This window comes from Drosophila ananassae, chromosome 3L (genome assembly GCF_017639315.1).
Source record: "Drosophila ananassae strain 14024-0371.13 chromosome 3L, ASM1763931v2, whole genome shotgun sequence".
Lineage (NCBI taxonomy): Eukaryota > Metazoa > Arthropoda > Insecta > Diptera > Drosophilidae > Drosophila > Drosophila ananassae.
The window spans coordinates 18,470,373-18,484,530 of record NC_057929.1 but is presented as its reverse complement, the minus strand read 5'-3'; the positions used below and the strand labels follow the sequence as shown (position 1 = coordinate 18,484,530).

Below are 14,158 nucleotides of genomic sequence, written 5' to 3'. Positions count from 1 at the left end.
TCGGCAGTACGGATCTAAAATCGAGTTAATACAGAACACCTAAAATCAGTTATGGCGAAAAGTTATTATCTTGCCATTTTTCCAATGGCATTAGCTATTTTTTCGGTGTGCAATGCAAACGAAGACGTCGACACTATTAAAAAGGGAATTGAAAGTTTATCGAACACCATGATTAAATATCAAAGTGAATTTGACAGTAAAGTGAAATTTAGGGAGTTACAAGCGGTCATCGATACAATTGACGATTCAATGCTGGGCTATAAGGGAATCGCCGTACGGCAATTGGATAGAGTGCGATCGCTAAATTCAAAAGCCCGTACTTCCTATTCGAACTGTGTCAAACCTGTGTTTGAATGGTGCATCGGTACCAATGATACCTTCCATACCATGATTCCCCTCTTACGTGACAATGACCTGTCGCAGGACGAAAGAAGGGCAATATTTACCGCAATGCTAAACGCAATCGATATGGGACTAAAACACACCGAAAATTCGCTAAATATCCTTAATGATGTTGTCAGACGCACTACCGACCTTAAAGATCTATTTCAATCCATAAAGCACGACATTGCCAATGATTTCGGGGAGGATGGTTACTACGGAAAAAAAAAAAATGACTTGGAAAATCGTGAAAGGATTTATAGAATGTATATTGCAATCGGGCTTGTCATTTTTTCAGATGTTGGCCAGAGTCTTAAATTCGCAGAATTATTTGGAGGTGATTCTGAACAATGGAGAAAATCGACTAGTTTTGAAGATCAACTGAAAGAAATTGAAACATTTTTTCATATTTTACTGGAAAAAATTAGTAATGCCAGCGTAATAGTCCAAAATATTAATAGCGCCCTGGAGGAGGACAAAACCAACTTATATGTCCTTCGTGGAAAACTAAGTGCTGCCGATATGGTAAGTATTGATGTAAACTAATTTTGGCATTTCATTAAAACCAGTTTAAAACGATATATTTTTAAATATTTATTTATTCTCTTAACTGCACTTTTAGAACAAAATTCTCATCACATTGGATACACGCGCAAAGCAAAATCTAATTATTCCTTCCTTTACAAATGTGGCTGATCAGTGCACAAAGTACGTCACCTGGCACGGATACAATACATCAATTTACGACGATTCTAAGGGAATCCGCCGAGTGGTTCTCTTTTCCATAAGTCCCCTAATCGACCACCTGGACGATAAACCTCAAACTGTACTCGCCTCAGAACTGGAGCAAGTTGAAGACCCAAAACAAGTCAAGCATGTTCCCGAAGATGAAGGCAATCCTCCTAAAATTGAGTCTCCTCCATCCTCGACGCCTCCATCCTCGACGCCTCCATCCAACATACATTTTGTTGCGACTTTTTTTAAACACGTTGTATAAAAGATATCAAGAGAAAAGATATCAATAATGAATATGAAAAATATCAATAAATCGATCAATGTTATTAAGCTGAGTTTTTGTGTTTATTATCAATGCCAGCATGTTATTACGAGTATAATGAGAAAAAATATTAGAATATTTTTATACCCTTGGAGAGGGTATTATAATTTTTTTGTTTAAAGTGTATATATTCTTGATTAGGATCACCTCCTGAGTCGATATGAGCATGTCCGTCTGTCTGTCGGTTTCTACGCAAACTAGTCTCTCAGTTTTGGAGCTATCGAGTTGAAACTTTGCACACATCCTTTTTTTCCTTGCAGGTAGTATATAAGTCGGAACGGCCGGGATCGGTCGACTAAATCCTATAGATGCCATATAACTGATTGATCGGAAATGCCATAACATTGGTGTTTTTTAAGTTGGAATAATCTTATTTGTCAAATTTCATAGGGACCGGCAAACTATATCCAATAGCCGCCATATAACTGAACATTCAGAAATGGCACAACTGCAAGGGTATATCAACTTCGGCTCCGCCCGAAGTTAGCTTTCCTTTCTTGTTTTCCTTGTAATATGCTAGGAAGCTATAAAAATCTCAAAAAATTGTATAAATTCGTAGAGGTTTAAAAATATTATTTATTTATATAGCCTTATATACACATATAGGCTTTAGGGTAATAGAAGATAACCCATAATTTAATGTAAGTCCCACAAATAAAAGTTTTTTTTCTGGGAACCTAATCGGCTAAAAATTTTAACGATAAGCCTAAGTTCATGGTTCACGAAATGGAAACATTTCCATATCAAAAAAACCTCTTGACGAGGTAAAGTACCGGTGACGAACCTGCATGCGAAACCCAAAATATCTGATATCAATTTTAGTGACGAAAATATTCTATATAGATGTACAAAATTGTATATAAAAAATATTCTAATTCGGCACGTGCCTGATTTTTATTTTGTTTTTTTTGCACGTGCCGAACAAGAATATTTTTTATATAGATATTTTGGGTTTCGCATGAAGGTTCGTCACCGGTACTTTACCTCGTCAAGATGTTTTTTTATATGATAAATACATATTTAGCCAAAAACAAATCACCATTATGTGTTATCTGGAATTAGTGCCTCACTTTAGGACAGCAAGCCACCAAAACAGAACATGTGGCTGCAACATTTGTTGCCAGTTTAGGACTCCTCTCTGGCGTTTACTTCGAAACAAACTGTTGAGCGTTGCTTTGGTGAGTCGTCGCAGTAGGCGGAGACTTCAACAGGCAACTGGCGCCCGATGGCGGTCGTCCACCGCTCCGGCACACTCTTGCCCGGAATTGCACATAAAGTGAAATCGCAATGCGAAACAATCAACTTGTCAATTAAATAATGCACGCGGCGCAACAGAAAGCAAGCCGGCGTGTCGGACAGGATATTGCACGGACACCGAGGACATGACGGACAAACGGACCTACGGACTGGACTGCTGTGGACGGCCGGCTGTCACGAGCAGCAAATGAATCAAATGATTCACTCGTGTGGGAAACTGAAAAGGTGCGAAAATGCTATGGGTTTCCTTTGTTTTCTGTTTTCCTCCTGTTTTTCGCACTTTTCCTCGGGCTAACCGTTTCATGGCGTTGTTGTGGTCGCTGGCACAATATTTACGGCACTCTCGAGTGCCTTTATTTCCGCATGAATCATTCCCAGATCCAGACCAGAACGCGTATAAATTCCTTGCTTCTCTTGCTCCGGCTGCCTTTCATTTTTCGTTTCCGTTTTACGTTTTCCTGGGCCATAGTCGGGGGCTGGTCGTGTAGCATTTTTTATGAGCTCTCCCCCATGTCGACGGGGCGGCCATCATAGGCATTTTTTCGGGCCGGCCGTCCGCCCGACAATGAAATTCCGGGCATTTTACGGCGGCTCTGCCTGTTGAATTTGTCATCACACGCTGAGCCGTCGCGTCAGGACTCCATATTCCGTCAGCCGTAATTATGATAAATGCGTTCTTAATAAACCCAGCTGGAGCTAAAGACCCGAAGCTCTGGTGCGGGCCTAATGCATTTTCTTTCCGCCACGAGAGCCGTCTTCTAATGGCATATCCTGTACCCGACTTGGCCATTAGGAGCGACATGCTGTTGCTGCACGTTGATCGACCCGACAAGGATGTTTTCAAAGTCAAAGTCTGTCCACCTGCCAGTCACTGGCGCTCTGGTACGTGTTTGTGTCCTGATTGCACTTGCCTCTGATGTCATTGGAGTGTGACGAGGCACCTGGTCCTCTACCTGTACCTGCATTAACGGTTATTCAATCAACGTTTAACGTAAATTGCCTATTAAAGATGCCCCTCGCGCACAGAATGGCGGGTGTTTGTGTGTGTAATGTGCTCGTGTAATTTGATTAGCTGATAAACGAGGTAACCAACACACGTGCCCGTTCCCGTTCCCGACACTAACTTGGCTTATGGCGCGACCACATTCATGTAGTGACTAGATAATGAAGCACCCACCCGACCTTCGAATGCTCGCCTTCCCGTACATTGCCGCCTGGCGAGTATTATGTAGCACACTTTCGGGGGCTTGGGTGGACTTCACTGGGCTCTGGCCCCGAAATGGGTGTCTAGGGATCAGTGTCCAATACATGTTCACAACTTGCTGGACAGGCAATTAAATTTGCTAAAATAAATGGGGCTTCTTAACCAGTTTAAAATGGGAAGTCCTCTGCAGTGAACGATTTGATAGGTTTGTAGGTTTTATTTATTAATTATATAGTTATTTAGTTCTATGTTTTTTTAAATCACCATCGATCTTGGTGATCTAGAATGTGACAATCAATAATTCTAAGTGCTACCAAGTTTGTAGTTTCTAAAATTTACATCAGCAATGGACAGGTATTTGATCTCTTGGCTCTCAGAGATCCCTAAGAAGTTGTAAAGTTGGTTAAAAAACAAATACTACTTCAAATATACATACCTCAGCTATGAAAATGTTGATTTTAAAAAATGAATAAATAAATAAGATTTTTATTTTAAAAATCAAAAAATAATTATTATTAATTATTAATTATTAAATGATTATTAATTGATTTTTTTCGCTCAGAAAATATCATTATTCTAATGAGCTAAAAAAAAACAAAAAATCAAGAATAATCATTAGTAAACATATAAACAAGACCTGACCAATATTTTCAGTGGTAAGCCCCTTAAAATATCCCATTTTGTAAATCTGATGCCTTTTTTAAGTGTATTTCTATCATTATGATTATGAATGAATTGTGTATCAATTGAAAGGTTCGACGAAATGACTCATTTACTTATTTCTTAACTTATTTAAATGAATGAAATAATCAAAATTAAATATGCAATAATCACTTCAAACAAATCACATCTCATACAAGCATACCGGAGGAAAACGGTGAGTTTTCAATTCATTTTGATTATAATGCCAACCATAATCCGAGCTTATGTGTGGGCTTCCAGCTCCCAAATGCTTCCCAGCTGAATGTAATTTTGCAGCTATTACCAACCAAATCATAGTCGATATCCGCTATCTGGCAAATCCTGCAAATCAAAAGTTAATAGACGCAATGAAGTCTCTGTCATTTGCATTCAACCAAAAACTTGATTATCCGCGCGATTTACGAAGCGCAATTGTGGGCGGACACAGGAGGCGCCGGGCAAGGGCCAGAGGGGAGCAACAGGATGTGCGGGGGCGGAATGGGGCAAACTGTGTGCTTAATGAGCTCAGTGAAATGTGTGCTTAAAATTAACTTTTAGCGAGCTACACAAACTGTCGGGCAGACTGCGTCTGTCGTAGCTGCAAATTGTCCCTGATGTCCTCAGTCTTCAGTCGGCAGTCGCTCCTGGCAGCTGTTGCTCAGCCAGACATGGCTCATAATTACGCATACAATTTGGCAAGCAGCTTAAGCTTGCCAGTCGAGCAGCAGAAGGGTTTCTCCACTGCCCGGGACTGCTTTAATAATTAAAGCTCTTGGAAATCAGGGCATCGTGTAGAGCTGCAAAGGTCTCAGGGCAAGTGGGGATACATGGGCAGGACCTGTCCTTTCAACAGTGCTGACAAATATAATTTCAACCGAAAAGGACAAGCTTCACAAATCCAAATATGAGATGTCTAGAGCTGCTATAGTTTAGCCCAAGCAGATACAGAAAGTTTGTGTAGGAAAAGGGTATCCTTTTTGAACATATTATATTTTAGTTAGATAAAAGATAACATTGAAAAGGGAAGGGTGTTAGAAATTGTGTACCGTTAAATAAGTAGATAAAATACTGCTATAATTTAAAATAAATAAAACACAAAACAATAAAGTTATAGTAACCAACACAATGCTCTTTCTTTTAACTTATTATTGTTAGGATTTTCGTTTTATTTTAGGTGCAAATACAATTCAAAATGTAAATAATTTTCCTATATAGTTTAGGGCAAAAAGCAAACATTTATCTCTCTTAAATAAGCCACAACTATCTAAACTGCATCCTAAACTGAGAAATGTTGACATTTGCTTTGAAAAGTCCAGAGACTGCAGTAGTCCCCCTCGCAAAGAGAAAGTCCTGCGACTCTAAAAAACTAATTTCTTTGTTGAGCATAATTTTATGCAATTGTTTTGAGATTGAATTTCGAAATGAAAACCGGCTGGAAGGCTGGCTGGATGGCTGGCTGGTAGGAGGAGGACCCGTATTATGAGTGCCACTTTGCGAGCGAATTAACATTTTGGCCCCCATTTTGCTGCTGCCTGGAAGCCGGAAACCGAACTGGAGGCCATCAAAGGCAGAGTCCAATTAATCGATTTCAGTGCGCTTTTATGAGCTTCTGGATGCAATTAAAATGCGTTCTATCCGCCACCAGACGACGTCACATGGCGAATGCTCGACGGTCAATTTCGACTTTAATCGCTCTATAATTGGATTAATTAATGTTCGGGCTTCTGGCTGCCGAGCATTAATGCCTTTATTTAGCCCCTCCCCAGCCCACCTCTGCCCAGGCACCTGCCTTTGTCCATTCCTGAATAGGTTTTGGTTGCCACCTTGGGCTGGCAGGTTCAATGGCGTTCGTTCCGCTGGAGCTTAATGGGTTCTTCGACTGCTCCGCCAATAGAATCGAATCGCACGGATCGGGTGCATTGAACGGGGAGCACCATCTGCTCTATCTGACGGCTACTGGCATTGGGCCGAGCACAAAAAACGGAATTGGAAAACCGAAACCAATTTACATTTTGTTTACCTTTTTGGTGCACACCTTTGTGGCTACACTGACAAATAGATTTACATACTTTTTGCGACTATGAGGGTGATTTAAAGTTCAAATAGTCTCGATAGTTTATAACTCTTCTTACAAAATTCAGAAAGAATTTAGGCCAAACGTCATATTGATATGATATATTTAAAGGACAATATAAGTTCATACCTATACGATGTTTAAGACAATCGGGCAGATAAGTAGTTCCCAATTAGTCGTTTTCAGTATCTTCTTGAAACTATGTTTTAGAATATTTATTGCTTGGTTAATAAGACTTTAAATCTTTTATTTGTCATACACTATTTGTTGAATTTTCTTTAGTTACTATTTTCTATTTTTTGCTCAGATAACTTCTTCGGTAGTGAAGTTACGTAAAAACTTCATTACGAAACTTACTGAGAATTCTTTAGGAATCTGTAAACAAATCAAAGTTTTCTGTACGTAAGAAATCTCATAAAAGCAATAAAATCCCATTCTCTTAAAGAAAAATATGTTCCTGGTTGTTGGGTTTAATAACCAGTGTTATGGATTTAAAGACCATTCAGCTACTCTTGGCAAGAAAAACAAAAAAAGTTAAGTTAGAAATTATAATCATTTACATGGGGAAATCAATTTTTTTGAGATTGAATACCAATTAAGAGATCAGTTTAAGTGCGTCATGGCTTTCAGAGGGAATATTCCATTCATAATTAAGACACATAGCCACATATTTCCCCTACATTAGGAAGGAACTTGAATGTTTCCATCAGACTCATTTAAACCTTTTGAAAATTAAGTTCTATGAACGCGTAGGAAGATAGGTAAGGTATAGTATATTTTTGCTGTGTACCTCGCCTTCGGTTTCGGCCACTTTATTCTGGCTTTGACTGGCTGGAATTTATCGCTTTACTCCACATAGCAGGGGCAGTGGAAATGGGATAGGAAAACTGAAACGTTGAGACCGAGTGTGTAAGTTTTAATTTTATTTTCTCACTTCATTTGGAGGGTTCTGCTTTCGCTTTCGTTCTAGCTTTCACTTTCGCCTTCGCTATTGTTGTACAAAGGCGAGTACAACACTTTACATACATTTGCATAAGCGCCCCGGCAACTTGGGCAACCTGTCCGGGCGAGTTAATAAACTGGCAGCGCACTCCGTGCAGGCCTTGCCTAGGCAGGCGCCTTTAAAGGGAGGCGTCGGAGCCGACAGCCGGAGACGCCATTAAAGCCTTCTTGTGGAAACTTGAACGTGGCTCGGTGCTCAGGTTTTATGGCTGTGGAATCTGATTGCGGATGGCGCCCAGGTGTGACGCGATGCCTGTCAGGCGGCTGATTATTTGTAGCTTATTGCGCTAATGCGACGCTTATCGCATGAAAATCGCATTAACATCGTTTAAGGAGACGACCACGCGTCCTTGGGCCTCCTTGAGCTTCCGCCCCCTATTCCGCCCGCCTACGCCCACAGCCCGCAGCCCACATCCTTCGCCCGCAGCCCATTCCAAGTCTGTTTGATTAGCCCGGACCTTGGAGGACAAACAAATAAAGTGCAAATATCGCATTCGGCCTGCCCGATGTTTGCTTATTTAATCAAGGCATCCCGGCTGCCGTTAAATGTACAAATATTGGCCAAGAACAGGAGGTGTTTGTCCGACCAAGGACGACCGCCCGGCCACTGGCTACTTCACTTGCGTACTTCTAAATGCCTTCTTCGCAGCCATGCAAATCATTTTGAATTATTCACGCCCTGCCTGTGCTGCTCATCAAGGACGAGCTGGCAGCAACCTATTAGCTAGAGAGCACACATCCTCCGGCCTACTGCCAGCACACTCGGCCTGCCAGCTGCGGCCTTGGCATTAAAGTTTCGGACCATTTGGCTTTGTGGACTGTCAACGGCTTCATTTATGCCTCTCGTGCCGCCTGCCCCACAACTACAACAACGGGCAACCGAGCCGAGAAACCGGAGCAGGAGCAATAAAGGAGCCTGTGCTACGTGCCGCCATCCAGAATATCGCCAAGATGTGCGTGCCTCGAGGACCTTCCAAAAGAAAACAAGAATGAAAGCTGGAGCAAGCGATAGTACTTTGATACCCACTATGTGCTTGATTGTGTGGATTTTAGCATATTAAGCGTTATTGTTTTTATTATTTACAATAATTTAATATTATATCAGGCAACAAAACACTCTTTTTCATTACAATTTTTAGATTAGGCTTTAAAGCTTTATACACCTTATTTATTTTTATATTTTAGTTGCAAAATGCTTCTTAAAAAAAGTTATTGTAAAAAAATAATAATCTTGAAAAGGTGTTCTTTAATAAAGTTATTGTGAGAAGATTAAATAAAGAAGAATTTATTATGACTGTTCTATAAAATATTTTAATTATTTTATTGATGAGCGTTGAATTAAAGTAGCAACTTACAAGAAAGTTCTCCCAAAATGTAGTGCCTTTAAGTTGATAGAGTAGAGTCCTGGCTTCTTGTTTTTACCAGAAACACAATATACCCTGAAGGACTCTCGAAAAAACTACAACAATGGGCGCCTCTCGAACTGTCGCGTTTGATGCGCTTTTGATAACTTGTTTGAGTTTGGTCTGAGCCGGGCGACATCTTTGTAGCTGCCAGCGGAGGACAGGCCGCGTGACTTGACGCCCGGCTGCTATCAGGTTGATAAATAGTTGTGCTGGCATCCCAAGCATCTTGGGGCCTTTGGTGAGCAGCCTCCTTGAGTTACGAGAGCCCTTGAGAGGATTTAAATTAAAAAGCGTCTGCCAACCGTTCTTACCTTCGCAGATGCAAGTCTCACTGCGTTGGACTGCCAAAGGCGACCCAGGGTTCTGTTTCCTCATTTTTTCTTCGCATGCAGCTGTTCGAGGTCCCAAGGTCCGCCTTTTCGTGTTTACTCTTTATTCAATTTTACAGAAACTGCAACTTCAAAATGCGGGAAACTTCACAACTAATAGAGCGGAAACAGCAATATTTTTCCTTTTACTGAAGGCAGAGATTGCTGGTAAGCACTATTCTGCTTCAATTTAAATAGTTTTTGCTAAAAATTTAAATCCTTAATAATTTTTAATAATACAAAATACTTTATAGCTCACAGAAGTTGTTCTAACATACAGAGCGTATGCGTAATATTCCCCCCAATCAGAGTTCATCGGTTTTCGGGTAGAGTTTAAACGGCACATTCGGTGTCAAGTGTGTAACGAGCACCCATCGATGTTTACGGCGAGGATTTGTCCATAAATAATTCATCGAATAATGTAACAAAAGTGCGTCAAGAGCTCGCGCCCACAGCCGCCCACCTCCCGCCGCCTGGCAGTATTGAATTACATGAGGGGACGCTTCTGTCGCACTCCGATAGGATGGGAGTCTACTTTTTATGGGACCCCGGGGAAATGACGTACTATGAATGCCAGTTTAATACACAAAACTTTGACAATATTGTCGCACAGTTAACACGGACATGGACACGGACACTGGGACGGATACACATGCTCCCACACAAGCGCCCTGGTCCGCACCAATACATCGGAGCCGGGCAACAGACATGTAACCAGACAAATGTGCGAATAAATTGCTATTTTTGTGCCGCTTGCGTCTATTGTTAGCCCGGAGTAGAGACCGTGGCCACACACCCCAGTCCGCCCACATGCCCGCGGACGAATGGCAAATAAATGGTTGTTATATCAGCAAATCGATCATTTTTCCGCACTAAAGCTGAAATCATTGACTGGCTTCACTTTGGCCATCATTAAGATTTGAGGCAAATGGATGCGGTGTGTATCCGCGGAGGTCCTGCGTCACACCAGAACTGGCGCGGGCGAGTAAAGTGCCCGGGTCCGAACATTTATCAAGTGGTCGTCCAAGGACTGGCAGGTCCTCGCCGGCCTATTTGCCAGCCGTGGCCCCAAGAAGTAGGCAAATGTTTGTGGGAAGAGCTTTTGGCCATGCCTGATTAATTACCCGGCGCCTGCCGTCATTTGCATGCATTAGCAGCCTGTAAATTGAAATCAAAACAGTCCACTGTAGAGGAGATAAATCCAAAGTCCTCTGTTACGAGCTCAGTTCCCCCCCCGGGTCCTTGAAGGCCGTTTACTCAAACAAAGCCCCTCAACCGCCACCTCCTCAACTGGTTTTATTTAAGTTTCGCGCTTTGTTTTTATTTGCCTTTAATAGGCGGACGATGGGAGCTCCCTGTTGCTCCCCACCCGCCTCCTGGTGGCAACTTCGGCGGCCGCCTGTGTTTGCTTTCACATTGAAAAAGTTTTTTCCGACGCTTTCTTCGGAGGCAGCGGCTCATAAAGCAGGGGCCGGGCCCAGACTCTCAGGGTTCCTGAGCCTGAGGATTCCTTCCACCCAGGTGCAAATCAGGGGAGTGGCACGGAGCAAGTCCGCAAAAGTTTCCCAACAAAAGGTCACTGAACAATTGACAAAGTCGTCGTACCGTTGCCACTGTCTCGGGGTTCGGCAAACGCCATTTAAAAAAGTTTTACATAATAGTTGGCCCAGGCACTTGCCAAGTGCCCGTAAAGGTAGGGATTCCGCCAATGCCAAAACAATGACGCCTCTTTCGCCAGCCTAACCAAGGAAAATCAGAAAGGAAAGCCAGGTGGGCGTTTTAAGCGCAAATTCAATCGATATACGCTCAATTAAAAGTTTGAATGCGGAACTCCTATCCAGACTGAGAGCAGTTGGCAAGCTTGAAATTTATACTAACTGAGCAAAGATTTTTGAAATTTTGTTCCTAGTATTTTAATTTTTTAATGCTTTAACTTTAGTAACAGTACTTAAATTAGCACTTTAAACATTTAAAATTACTTAATTCCTGTTTCTAGAATACCGTAAACTAAACGTAACTTTTTCTGTCACAGACAGGAATTCGAGAAACCGACCCTAAGACCTGTTGCCTTTTATTCTTCTAATACCATTTAGAAATACAACTTTTATCAAATAAGAAACCAAGAAGTAAAATTGTTGCCAAATTTTTTTAAATCTGACGCAGATAGAAAATTTAAACACAGATCATTACGATTTCAACGTCGCTCCGCGTCCTGATATCAAGAATTTGAGAGATGTAATTCAAAGTAATAATTATAACATAAAATCCAAATAAGATATATAATTAAGATTAAATATAAAAGTCTAGACGCAAGAACCGCGATAAATAAACCATTTGTATTGTTTTTTTTTTAGTTTTTTACCCAAAATTTTGCATTATCCTGCTGCAGCAAAAACAATATTTTTGTAATTTTTGTTAATCAATAACAAAAATGTACAAAATTGTATCCAGTCTTTTAACTAGTTACGTTTGTTGCCCAAAGTTTTATGCAACATTCTTATTTTAAACATTCAAAACAATTTCAGTTAAGCAATGTGACCAGGCGTCCGTTGGATAAGTGTATTTATCTTGCCCCATTTTTGGTCACACCACTTCTACAGTTCGTGCAACGAGTGTACGAAAATAAGCAAAACAGGAATTTATTTTCCCAACAAATCGATAATTGCAAACGCAGTGCCGTTTCAATTGCAAAAGAAGCAGCAACAAAAATGTTGGTCAACGAAGCGAGGCAGATCCTGAGCCGTGTCGGCTCCCTGACAGCACGTCAGCAGGTGAGCGGGTAGCCCCCTAATCTTGCCCATAATTCTTGGGGGCTGGGCGGGGGCGTGTTGTGTGCGGTCTTTTTTTTGGCCAATGCAGTTATATAAGATTGATAAAAGGAGATCAGGTGGACGGTTTCTCCTCTAAACATCGCAGAAAATTCATCGCAGTAAACTAATTTATCCACCAACGTCGTGGTTATGTAAACGTTTTGCACTTGGCATTGCGTGATCCAACTGACATTACGTTCCCTCTCGATTCCCCATAGCTGCGGACTATTACCAATGGCACCGCCCAACTGGAGCAACAGGCGCAGCCCAAGGAGGCCAAGGAACCCCAAATCAAGAAGTTCGAAATCTACCGCTGGAACCCGGACAATGCCGGCGAGAAACCCTACATGCAGACCTACGATGTGGATCTGCGCGAGTGCGGCCCAATGGTGCTGGATGCCCTCATCAAGATCAAGAACGAGATGGACCCCACTCTGACCTTCCGTCGCTCTTGCCGCGAGGGCATCTGTGGCTCCTGCGCCATGAACATTGGTGGAACCAACACGCTGGCCTGCATCAGTAAGATAGACACCAACACCTCCAAGTCGCTGAAGGTGTACCCCTTGCCGCACATGTATGTGGTTCGTGACCTGGTGCCTGACATGAACAACTTCTATGAGCAGTACCGCAACATCCAACCCTGGCTACAACGCAAGTGAGTAGATCTCTTCCAAAGATAGACACATGTAACTATTTATTGTTCCCTCCCTTTCAGAAACGAAGCCGTCGAGGAGAAGGGCAAGGCCCAGTACTTACAATCCGTGGAGGACCGATCCAAGCTCGACGGTCTTTACGAGTGCATCCTCTGTGCTTGCTGCTCCACCTCGTGCCCCTCGTACTGGTGGAATGCCGAGAAATACTTGGGACCTGCTGTCCTCATGCAGGCCTACCGGTGGATCATCGACTCGCGAGACGAGAACTCCGCCGAGCGATTGAGCAAGCTGAAGGATCCTTTCAGTGTGTACCGTTGTCATACCATTATGAATTGCACGCGCACCTGCCCGAAAGGCCTCAATCCGGGTCGCGCCATCGCCGAAATTAAGAAGCTGCTCTCGGGATTGGCCTCAAAGCCGGAGCCCAAGCTGGAGACGGCGGCGCTGCACAAGTAATCTGACCGAATCCCCTTTTTGTTCTTAACCAGTTCGCTTCGCGTTCGCAAAGCTGTATAGACAGGACCTACGACCTATCTGCTGATTATGTTTTAATTTATTTAAGCTTAAAGTAAACGGCATTGTTATTGCAGTTAGTAAAGGGCGCGGAAATAAAAACGTATTGTGTATCCACTACATTCCGAGCCCTGTGAATCGATTCATGGTGCTGTGGGCGAGGTCTCGTCGTTCATCTGAATATCATCTGCTGAGTAAAAGTCCTGTGTGACTGGGATGACGCGGTCGTTTGTTTCGTCGTCCTCCTCGTCATGACTGTCTGTGTCTTCGCTGTCGTCGTTTGCTAAAAGACCAAGCTAATGAAGTAAAAGGTTCTGAATAGTAGGTCCCTTAACTAACCATCCTCGTCGTCAGTCTCTATGCCTGGTATAGTTAGCATCTTTCCAAGAGGCTGCAGGTCAGTGCCGGCTGTCTTGAGCGATTCGCGCTAAAACTCCAAAATGGTCAAAAAATAAAAATCGTAGTTGCAGGCCTACGAGCTCACCCAGTTGCTCCTCTCGTCCTCGTACCGCCGCGTTTGGGCCTCCTCGCTGACCGTTGCCGGAGCCATATCAAGCCAGTAGCGGTTCGCTACGGAAACTTTGAGCGTAGGAAAAAACGGAATCATGGACATGGCGTTGGCAAACTATTGTTTGCGACTTTGTTATTGTTTGCAGACGCCTTTTTCGCGGAAATGGCGAAGAAAACAGTGCTGCCAGACCTAGCACACGTCCATCTCTAATAGTTACCTCAAAAAACTCATGCCACTCATT

At 42.5% G+C, this 14,158-nt stretch overlaps 3 protein-coding genes across 3 annotated transcripts; 2 read left to right on the top strand and 1 right to left on the bottom strand.

The window, feature by feature from the left end:
• Positions 1-1,451, top strand: LOC26513849. Its single transcript, XM_014908457.3, has 2 exons — positions 1-906; positions 1,004-1,451. Exons 1-2 carry the CDS (start codon positions 52-54, stop codon positions 1,376-1,378), a joined length of 1,230 nt encoding a protein of 409 aa, XP_014763943.1. The 5' UTR covers positions 1-51; the 3' UTR covers positions 1,379-1,451.
• Positions 1,452-12,005: 10,554 nt separating this feature from the next.
• Positions 12,006-13,526, top strand: LOC6493938 (succinate dehydrogenase [ubiquinone] iron-sulfur subunit, mitochondrial). Its single transcript, XM_001961247.4, has 3 exons — positions 12,006-12,201; positions 12,459-12,895; positions 12,956-13,526. Exons 1-3 carry the CDS (start codon positions 12,139-12,141, stop codon positions 13,347-13,349), a joined length of 894 nt encoding a protein of 297 aa, XP_001961283.1. The 5' UTR covers positions 12,006-12,138; the 3' UTR covers positions 13,350-13,526.
• Positions 13,429-14,128, bottom strand: LOC6496622 (anaphase-promoting complex subunit 15A). Its single transcript, XM_001961246.4, has 3 exons — positions 13,891-14,128; positions 13,746-13,833; positions 13,429-13,689 (listed from the first exon to the last, which is right to left on the bottom strand). Exons 1-3 carry the CDS (start codon positions 14,017-14,019, stop codon positions 13,550-13,552), a joined length of 357 nt encoding a protein of 118 aa, XP_001961282.1. The 5' UTR covers positions 14,020-14,128; the 3' UTR covers positions 13,429-13,549.
• Positions 14,129-14,158: the final 30 nt, after the last annotated feature.

Bases quoted from the DNA above. Each gene is read 5' to 3' on its own strand.
- LOC6493938 (XM_001961247.4), top strand. From the start codon at position 12,139: ATGTTGGTCAACGAAGCGAGGCAGATCCTGAGCCGTGTCGGCTCCCTG. The intron at 12,202-12,458 runs GTGAGCGGGTAG...GATTCCCCATAG, and splicing joins CCCTGACAGCACGTCAGCAG to CTGCGGACTATTACCAATGG. The intron at 12,896-12,955 runs GTGAGTAGATCT...CCTCCCTTTCAG, and splicing joins CAACCCTGGCTACAACGCAA to AAACGAAGCCGTCGAGGAGA.
- LOC6496622 (XM_001961246.4), bottom strand. From the start codon at position 14,019: ATGTCCATGATTCCGTTTTTTCCTACGCTCAAAGTTTCCGTAGCGAAC. The intron at 13,834-13,890 runs GTGAGCTCGTAG...TTGGAGTTTTAG, and splicing joins AGGACGAGAGGAGCAACTGG to CGCGAATCGCTCAAGACAGC. The intron at 13,690-13,745 runs GTTAGTTAAGGG...TTGGTCTTTTAG, and splicing joins AGAGACTGACGACGAGGATG to CAAACGACGACAGCGAAGAC.
- LOC26513849 (XM_014908457.3), top strand. From the start codon at position 52: ATGGCGAAAAGTTATTATCTTGCCATTTTTCCAATGGCATTAGCTATT. The intron at 907-1,003 runs GTAAGTATTGAT...CTGCACTTTTAG, and splicing joins AACTAAGTGCTGCCGATATG to AACAAAATTCTCATCACATT.